Genomic DNA, 10,000 nt, shown 5'->3' with positions numbered 1-10,000 from the left:
AAGTTCGTGGAGGGCGAGTGGTCTCATTAGTGAGCCAACTGTGGTCCAGAAAACCAAATGTATTCAGATATGACATGATGTATATATTCTTCACAGGTTATCAACAAAAGATGATCAGATATCTTATGGAGGTATGAATGGACCAGTTGCTTTGTTGTGGTTCAACATTTTCCTTGGTTTAAACTTCTCAAACAAGTTCAGTTTTGATCTTTTTTTGTCTAATTGTCATTATCATAATCTGAAACAAAGGAAAATCATAATTGAGCTGCTTTGAAAAATCTTGAACCAACTATAAAACTGAACTATGTCTTGTCAAATTTGAATAGATTCCATCTTTGCTTTTATGGTAATTCTAATATAAACCAATTCCTTTTCTAGTTTCTAACAGAATTTAATTATCCACACCAAATCTCTATGAGAATTCTGAGTGCCCCCTCAATGAAGGAGTTTTGCAACATCTTCAAGGTAATGAAAATGACTGTTTGAAAATATCTATTTATAACAAAGGGATTCTCTCTCTTGGTTTAAAATTTTTTAAACCAGTTTAATTTTGATTTTTTTTGTTGAATATTTTATTATCATAATCTGAAACGAAGGAAAATCAAAATTGAATTGGTTTTGAATTTTGAATTGAAACAGGAAAAATATGAACCACGTGACAATCATATCAACTTGATTTTAGTTTGTTGCATGCAGTCAGGCTTGCATGCATTACCCATTCCAGAAGTTGTAAAAAGGAGGATGCAAATTTAAAGTAGTGACCCTCTGCAAAACAAAGTAAAACATGATAAACTGATTAATTCTGATATATCTTTGTTGTGAAATCACATTCCTTATCAGTTTTTCAATTTTGTATTCATTTGTACTCTGGATTGGCCAAATATAATGTTATCCCAATTTTTTTAAAATGATTGACTTGTTTATTGAATATCATTTTAAGTTGTAAAGTGGTTTTAAATGAAATAATTTCAAAGAAAAAAATTTTTACTGTAGTAATGAAAAAAACTTCCTTAAGTAGGCAATGAACATTGAGTTACTTCCCATTTTTGGCATCGTATTGCTCCAAATAAGACAACTTTTTCTTTTAATTAGTTGTCGTTGTCAAGTGGCATCCAATCTTTGATACTATGTTTGGCTGTCATGCATCCCCCACAAGCCAGTCCTCAGCTGTTGTCTTTGCCTCATTATATGAGGTAACCCAACCCTATCTAAAATATCACTTATCCATTTTTTATGTGGCTAAATAACATTTAGGCAAAGTTAGAGTCAAGCAAACTTGTCCAGGGGCCTTTACCATTTGCGTACGTGACCTGTGGGGTGGCCTTCAGGGCTCTTAGAGGGGCTTTGTGGCTTTTCACTTTGTGCATTTTTGCATTCAGCCTATCTTTGCAGATCTCTTACAGCTTTTCCAGCGAATCTTTGCGGATTCTTGCCCCAGCTTCCTCCCCCCACCCCCCTTGTTCCATTACTGATTTTTTTTGCAGTCAGGTAAGTGGTTTCCACTGAATCCTTTCAGTGTGACAGTGCTGGTTAGCAGCTGCTCGCAGGGGGTGGTTCCTGCTGCCAGGGTTGCCATGGAAACCTCCTCCATGCACATTGCAGCTGGCACCCCGCTAACCTTATAAGCACCAGTTCCCAAGTTCATCTGTTTGTGATAAGTTTGACCTTGGTCTGCCTCTAGCATGGACTCCTTCCACAAATCCTTCCAGAACCAACTGGTAGAGCACACTGCTGTTCCCTCATCCCTCTCAAAACATGTACAGCATCTTTCGCTTTCCTCAATGTCGCATGCTTGAGCAGACCTTCTCCTTCTGCTTATTCCAAGACTTCCGTTAAATAAGTTTTCCATCCACGCTTAAACTGATCCTTTTTTTTTATTGTCCATATTTTGAGTCACAAACCTAAAAAGGTGGAGATACCTGACAGGCAGGTACAAAAGTTGGATGAAATCATCTCCGGATTGCTGACCTGGGATTGAGCAAAAAATGGTTTTTAAACCCAAACTATTTAGGTTAGGGCTAGGGTGATTTCTCGAGGCCTCATCATTTTTTTTTTGTGTCGATCTGAGGTGAGCAATGAGGGTTCTCCAGGAGCTCAGGCGACCAGCCAACGAAAATTTGCCATCTACTCAACCTGGATTCAACGGACAACTCAGGGAAAATGTATACATGTATGCATTAATTTTTGGGGGCTGGCTTAGCAAGGAAAGCAACTTCCCCTGGCTACTTGAAAATTTTCTCCGTCTACTTTAAATTTTCGGGAGAACCCTGGAGCAATCCAAGTTGATCCGGTCCGACTTTTGTACCTGGCTATGCCTGACTCAAGAAAATTAATGATGTACACTGCAGGAAGTACAGCGGTATTGAGTATAACTGCAGCTGGTTGGACATAAATTAGATCTGTTCAAGTTTCTTGTACTGAACCCTTCTTTTTCTTAGGAAGTGAAAAAAACGAAATGTGTTAGAATAATTATTCTAAACTCATTACAGACTTCACTGAATGTTTTTTTTATTTTTTTCATAGTTTCTCTACAAGTACATCAAAGCTGACACCCAGAATACAACAGCTCTTGAGCAAAAACCAGCAGATGAAATTCCTAAGGTCTTCAAGATGCTTGGGTAGTAGTAGTAGAAGTAGTAAAACTTTATTTTGTCTTGAATTTAAGTATAGCGCTAAGGGCACTAATTACAAAATATTAAGTTTAAAAGAGATAATTACAATGAATATACATCAAGACAAGAGAAAGAAAGACTAAATTTTGCCATAATATTTATTGTTGCCAGGAAAGGTGAATTTTCAACCCTTTTAATAAAATAAAGAATCTTTATTGGCCAATATCTCTCCTACAACTGTGGGGACAAAGTCAACTTTAAGACTTCTGTCCCAGCAGTATGGAGGAACTACTTCAAAATCAAGTCTTCTGTAGTCTGTCTTAATTGTCAGAACACCTGAACTAGTAATGGGAACACCATCCACATACTGCTAGTTCTTTTTTTTTTGCCAAGTATGCCCAAGGCAGAACTGGTTTTTAAAAAAATGAAAACGTCTGTACACTGCCTAGGTAGACCAGAATTAAATTTTGTGAGCTTTGTTAAGGTAGCAATTTAATGAGGGTCATGCATGATACATCGTTAACAAAAAAGCTAACCTTACAAAATGTATGTAAGTTAGAGAAATAAATAATAATAAACTTACTGTATTTTTGCTGCATGTATATGTCTTTTCTCAGCCTCTACATGTATGTTTATGTCTTCATGTGAAGTTATTGTAAATATAATTATTTTCCGGGCATTTAATTATTAAAGTTACTCAGGTTACATTACTTTTATCCCAGTAATAGAGGCCCAATGTTCTCCAATGAAACCCACAAATATTCTACATTCCTACAAGTACAGTATGAGTTCAAATAACTTGCTTTTCTTTCCAGGTATGCATTTCCCATTTCAAAGAGTAACTTGCAATCTGTTGGAAGTCCACATGCATGGCCAATTCTTCTGGGTGCACTGTGTTGGCTCATTGAGCTTATTAGGGTATGGTACAAAACTTCTTTAATCTTTGGTTTCTCTTATCAGGTAATGCATATAACAAAAAATAGTCTAATGTTGCAAATTAGCTTTTTCTGTCAATTGAAGAATTATATTCTCAACTTTGTCACAGAAAAGGAAAAAATATATATTATTGAAATGAACTTACATCCTCCAATACCGGTACAGTGTATATGGGTCAGTAAATTTCAGTTCTTACTTGTCCCCATTTGAATATTACTTGCTTATTAAAGCAAAGTTTTGATTGATGATAATGTAAAAATTGTCATCATCAAAATAGGTTCTGTAATATTCCCTTTCCCTGATCTTGTAGCTTGGATTGAGCATTGGTCAAGACATTGAAGGACATGTTTTGTTCCCAGAGGACAACTATGGAGCAGGAGAAGAATACCAAGAGGATGGACGGCAACCTGAGGATAAAGTATGATAGTGCTTTATATTATAGTAATAATTTTATTATAATTTAAAGCACTTAAAGAATAAATGTAAAAAAGAAAGGTGATGTTTTTACTCTTCTCAAAAATGCCTATAGTAAGTGTCTGCAACTCACTGTACATGTACTTTGAATTATGATTAACTGTAGATTCAATTTCTTTAAGCATGTCCCCTCCATTATAATTTAAACCCTCCTTGCAAAACACATTTCACCTTAATGGAGACCAACAGGGAAGTGCATTTTTTTATGAAAGCTAATGGCACCTTGTATATTGCCTGCAAAAAATGATGCATATTAATCAATTTGTCTCCAAAGGTTTTTTGGGGGGATTGTAGATGTTGTTAACATTTTTTTGTAACAATTTTGTGTTGTACTTTGGATACCTGTAAGTATATGGCTTTAATAATTTATTATTAATTTATTATTACTTTGTTGACAAAATACTTCTCAGAAGTACATGTAGACTGCAGTTCAACCAACTATTTGTTTGCTGTTTCCAACACTTTTCAGTTATCTTGATAAGACTTTGAGTTTTTTTTTTCAGTACTTCTTTAGTTATCTTGATAAGGGCTATGCAGCCTTTATGGCGGGCCAAGAACTTCATGAGCTTGGAGAATATGACAATGAGTTTGTTGAAAACATCCGTAAGTTTGAAATTATCATAAATTATATCCAGCAAACTTTGATCCAATGATGTTCGTTCTCTTTTTGTTCAATACAGTTCCTACACAAGTTATTGTTGTGCTGTTTCCATTTTGAGCTTTTTTGTTTCATTATCACTTTAAAACAAACTGCAAGCAATGTCTACTTTAATATTTTCCACTTAGGATCAAGAAATGCTGCTTTGCTTGATGGTAAGCGAAAATTAATTTACTCCACACTTTTTGCATTTCAAAAGTCATTGTCACGTCGATACTGGACCCAGAATCGAACCTCTGCTTTTGCTAGCCATATCATACACATAATTTTTAGGCCCCAGTTTAGCATTCCCAACATTAGGTTAGCATTAGATTCGAACCCATGACTTCTGTGAGCACCAACTGAGCTGTTAAGCCACTCAGTTGGAAGCAAGTCGAGTTTTTGGGCTTATGTTCTTGTTGAAAATTCTTGATAAAATAAAATATATATAATTATTATTGCAATTGCAAAATGTTGATGGTAGATTTTGCATTAATCTACTGAAGTTACACAATTTGTATAATCTATTTACCACAAGTCAAATTCCCTTTTTTAGGAATGGAAGATTTGATGAAGGAAAACATGGCACTTGAAGAAGAATTTAAATCCTTGGAAAGTGATTCTGTGAGTATCTAAGATGTATGATAAAAGTAATGTCTTCTTGTTATTGTTTGTTTTTTCCACACTCTCTGAAAATGAATATTTAGGCATTGTCAGTGTCATTAATTGACAGTATTAACTGAGCTTCTGTGTGAGCTTGAAAAAATGGCTTTATATTACATATAGCATCTGATAATATTTTTTCAATCTCTGTTTTTGTTAATACAAAGACACTTTTTAGGCCATCTATGTAAGGCATGAGATTAAGTCTTGTTTATTACTTTTTCTTTTATAGTCACGCCTTCAGAAGTTATCAGAGAAGAAAACAACATTGATTTCAGACAGGTAAGCAGTGGAATACCATGTAAGAACTCATGGATTCACACCTCCACGGGATCAACATTCGGACAGGGGGTGGAATTTTTAATAACTACGTGTAGTAATATTTTTTACTAAATCTGCCCCTGCCTATAAAGATAGTATGAAAGGCAGTTGAGATATGTTAATAAATTATATGCTGAACATGTCACCCCTGTTTCTGATTTGTGTCAGGACAAAATCAATTTCTGAGCCAGGAAACTCTATTTGCATCAGATCTGCTTTGCACAATGTTTGATTTTTCAATCGCTAGCCTGAACAGCACTTTGGTTCTCGAATCTCCATGTGAATTTCTACTTAGTGACTCCTAAAACACATTGGTCGTGTGGAACAATACCAATACCACTTGCGCACCTTGTGTGCCCAGTTGAGCAAATCTATATTAATTCCCCCTAGTATATTTATCTACCAATTTATACATTTACCCTTTTACGTGGGGAGTTCTAGGTTGCCTCCTTGGATTTTGGCCTCTCTGGTTATTGCCCCCACTAAAACCCTGTGGGGGCAATAACTGAGAATATTATAAAAATGCTGCCTTTTAATGATATCTACAAATGGTTGGACTTTCAAGTCTTTTTGGAAAAAGAATAATAAACTATGATCATTATGATAATGGTAAGTCCTTATCTCATATCACTGTTTCATAAAGAATCTACAGGTACCGGTACTCACTGTTTGGAAAGAGGTTGGGGTTGTGGTTGTGGTCACTGGTGTTAAGTTCTTGCTTACATTATTACCATATGTCATTAAGCCCAGTGATCACTGGTGGTCAGCCTTGTAAGCCTGCTCCCCCCCCCCCCCCCCCTCCAAATCCCCAAGCATAAGGGGAAAGGAAAAAATTGAACCAGCCTTCCCCCTCTACAGCCCCTGACCCTTTGTCCTGTTGTTAAGCCTCCCTGGAAACCAAAAATGTGCAAAATGATAGTAATAAGTCACATTTGTTAAGGACGGTGCCAGCTACTATTGTTATTGCGCATACGTTCTGCGCATCTCCACATACTCGGATTTCCTATCGTCGATGCCTACTAATACAGGGATATTTTTGCGCGGTTTAAAACTATCCAGAGAAAGTAGATCTTAGTAAGTACTCTTGGTATCCAAAAAGAGAATTGGAGGTAACCATGCATTTTTCAGAGATAATTAAGCTTCAATTTGAGAAAGAACGCCATACATTGCTTTGTATTTTAAAGCTTTTTACAAATATTATTCATGAATTATCTTTGAAAAATGCGTGGTTACCCCCAGTTTTCTTTTTGGATTTCAATAACACTTGTTAAGATCTACATTTCCTGCATAATCACACACTGGGGCAAAAATATCTTTAATTAGTAGGCACCGTCCTTAAGTCTTGTGTATATGTAACTATTGCCTTAGAGAGAAGGAGTCTTGTATCTTATTGTGACTCTCTTGTTACATTGTATGCTCATCTCAAAGGGAGAAATTTGTGAGCTACGTTGGAGACTTGAAGAAACACAAAAAACAATTAGAAGATGTGAACAGCACACTTACTGAGGAATTACAGGGACTGAGTAAGATTATAAACAAATAGATGTACATAAAATACCTTATGAACTGGGTCCTTGAATACCTGAGCACTATTTTCACCAAACGTTCTGATGTAAATACACACTGTAGATTGATACAACCAGGAGTTCCCAATTGTTAAATGTCCCTCTTTTTAAAACTGCCTCTGGACAGAGAGCTTTTTATTACCAAACTGTTAGCATCTGGAATTCCTTGGAATCGAATTTAAAACTTTATAGTAACGAAATAATCTTTAAGAAGTGTTTAAGGAACAAACTTCCAAGGGCTTTTTTAGAAAGCAATTGATATAGTGATGAGCAGTTATTTTAATCTTGTAAATAATTTCAATAATTATGTAAATTATTATTATTTTATAATTATTATTGTTCCTGAAAAGCCCCTTTGGGGAAGTTCAATAAAGTATGTACTTATCAGGGGACTGCATCTGCATCTCATGGTAAAATAAAAATTTTGCTGCATTCCTAAATAAATAAATAAATAACGGTAAATAAATTCATCTGGAGGTTCTTTTCATATTGATAAGTCACAAGTTTCTTAAAAGTGTTGCTTAAAGATGCTGAATGCTTGGTTAGTAAAAAAAAAAGAGTTGCAAAATGGAGATAAATTTATACTCTTCCACCAGAGTAGGTTCCACATTGGGTTAGCAGTCCTCACAGTTATGTGCAAGTTGAGTTTGTTTCTTCTACAGTCTGCTTAGACATTTTACTACAAATAGATTGCTTTTCCCTTCAAAGCTTAAACCAACATTAATTTTGTTTAAATTAAATATTATGTGTAGTTTTACCAAGTGCAAGAGGACGTACCAGTAGTTGTTTTGAACAGTCAAATTAACAATATTATTTACCTTTGATAATGCAAAACATTATCTTGCAGAGGTAGAACAAGATGCAGCTATGCAGGAGAATTCCATGCTTCAGGTAATTCATTTGCATTTACTGGTAGTTACTTTTTTTTTCTTTAATTACATGCCAGAAAAAAAAAATCCTAATGCTGTCCAATATTGAACATCCCTTTCTTAAGCTTCTGAACAATGCAAATTAATTTTTGTTTTTTTCTTTTTCCCTTTGATGTTGAAAACGTGTTTTAGAACCAGAACTCTACTAACCTGTTCCAAGCTCTAGGTGGGTTGGGACGAGCCAAATTGCGATAACTGAGGGAAGTGGCTACCTCAAAAGGCTCTGAACCAGCCACTGCAATACAAACTAGAACTGGGTTTTTTCCTACACGCAATTGCAAAAAGAGTTGACAATGCTTGTCATTTAAGTCAGCACATCCTCCCCCAAGCAAAGTTGTTTTGATCTCCACTTGCAGGGGTTTCATTAGAAGCCAGGACCCGGGCACTAGCACCTGTCCAGGCTGAGTACAGTACCCGCCTTTGCTCAAAGGAGGTCTTAAAATCACCATTTTAATTATAGGGGTGCCCTCTTACTTTATCGCAAGGTCCCTTCTACTTTAAAACTTAATGAAACCCCTGCTCTTGGCATTCAACCTTGGAGGGTGTCAACATTGAAAAAGGGGGGAGGGGCATTGTGACTTTTCTTTTGAACTGGAAAAGGGGTGAATTTTCGATTCAATATCTCAACCTTTTTGCAACTTCTTGTAGCTTTTAAATTAGCTTGTAGCCGGGTGCAGGGCTGGTATAGTGGTGAGAGCACTGGCCTCCCACCAATGTGGCCCAGGTTCGATTTCCAGACTCAGCGTCATGGGTTGAGTTTGTTGGTTCTCTACTCTGTTCTGAGAGGTTTTTCTGTGGCTACTCTGGGTTTCCCCTTCCCTCAAAAACCAACAATGGATTTGATTTGCATTAATCTTTTGATTTCAGTTTATGGTGCCCCCAATAAGTGCTCCTGCACTAGAAGACTTGACACTTATTAATAAATAAAGTTCCTTTCCTACATTGCATCCATCACACCTTTAGTTAACGTTCCTAAAACTAGTTAAATGTTTTTGGGTAAATTTATCTCTTTATTTCACAGCACACACTTAACAACCAGGAGCTTAGTGCTGCAGACGTGGAAAGGATGAAACATGAAAAAAGAGAATTACAGAAAGCTGTGGAGCAACTTGAAAAAAGTCGAGACTATTTTGATCAACAAATTTGGGAGAAGGAAATGCAATATGCAAAAAAGCATGAAGAGGTACATGTAAGGTGTCTGCATTAAAATACTGTTCTGGTCATGAAATTTCTGAAGTTTTGGATACTAATGCCTTGCTGTGATTTTTAACTGCTAAAGAGCTTACTTAATATGTATTATAATTACATTTATTAAGCTGTACTACGAACTGAACAAGTTTGAGGTTCCTACTGTATGTATACCATAGAGGAAAGATTATGACAATATAGTAATATGATTTTCCAAGATATGTGAAAATTGATGTGAACAGCTATTTGTTTCCTCTTATTTAGTCTGAGAAACACATTCGAGAGTACAATGAACAGGCGAGGAAACTGAAACTCATCCCAAAAACAGCAGAAAATGCAAATGGATTTGATTTTGAGATGCACTTCAATCCACATTCCCTGAGACCTGATCAAGGAGTTCTTACCGACTTCAAGGGAACAATTAAGGTGAAAACTGTTCAAGATAATTTTATTATGTTGGTACTCATGAATCATCTCAAAGCTATGTACATTACAGTGTAGTCTTTTAAACAAAAGGCCACGGGTACCTTGGGCCTGTTTCTCAAAGTCCAGATTCATTTTCAGCCCTTTTTCAAGTATTGCAAGCCCCCTGTATCTCAGTGTAGAGGTTTTAAGTCATCTTACTTGTGGGACTGGTACCATTCCATTAAAACAAGCACTTGACAGTTTTGTAGA

General features: G+C 36.0%; 1 protein-coding gene across 1 annotated transcript in view; it reads left to right on the top strand.

The window, feature by feature from the left end:
- LOC138054549 (kinetochore protein NDC80 homolog) overlaps positions 1 to 10,000 on the top strand; it is a 16,297-nt gene that overhangs the window by 2,652 nt on the left and 3,645 nt on the right. The window contains exons 3-15 of the mRNA XM_068901062.1: positions 97 to 131; positions 379 to 465; positions 2,524 to 2,618; positions 3,428 to 3,530; positions 3,859 to 3,966; positions 4,526 to 4,625; positions 4,809 to 4,835; positions 5,216 to 5,283; positions 5,555 to 5,604; positions 7,072 to 7,166; positions 8,056 to 8,099; positions 9,159 to 9,320; positions 9,590 to 9,751. Coding sequence (XP_068757163.1) covers positions 97 to 131; positions 379 to 465; positions 2,524 to 2,618; positions 3,428 to 3,530; positions 3,859 to 3,966; positions 4,526 to 4,625; positions 4,809 to 4,835; positions 5,216 to 5,283; positions 5,555 to 5,604; positions 7,072 to 7,166; positions 8,056 to 8,099; positions 9,159 to 9,320; positions 9,590 to 9,751 — 1,136 coding nt within the window. The remainder of the gene's footprint in view (positions 1 to 96; positions 132 to 378; positions 466 to 2,523; positions 2,619 to 3,427; positions 3,531 to 3,858; positions 3,967 to 4,525; positions 4,626 to 4,808; positions 4,836 to 5,215; positions 5,284 to 5,554; positions 5,605 to 7,071; positions 7,167 to 8,055; positions 8,100 to 9,158; positions 9,321 to 9,589; positions 9,752 to 10,000) is intronic.

This window comes from Montipora capricornis, chromosome 6 (genome assembly GCF_036669925.1).
Source record: "Montipora capricornis isolate CH-2021 chromosome 6, ASM3666992v2, whole genome shotgun sequence".
NCBI classification, from domain to species: domain Eukaryota; kingdom Metazoa; phylum Cnidaria; class Anthozoa; order Scleractinia; family Acroporidae; genus Montipora; species Montipora capricornis.
This window is presented reverse-complemented; position numbering and strand designations above follow the sequence as displayed.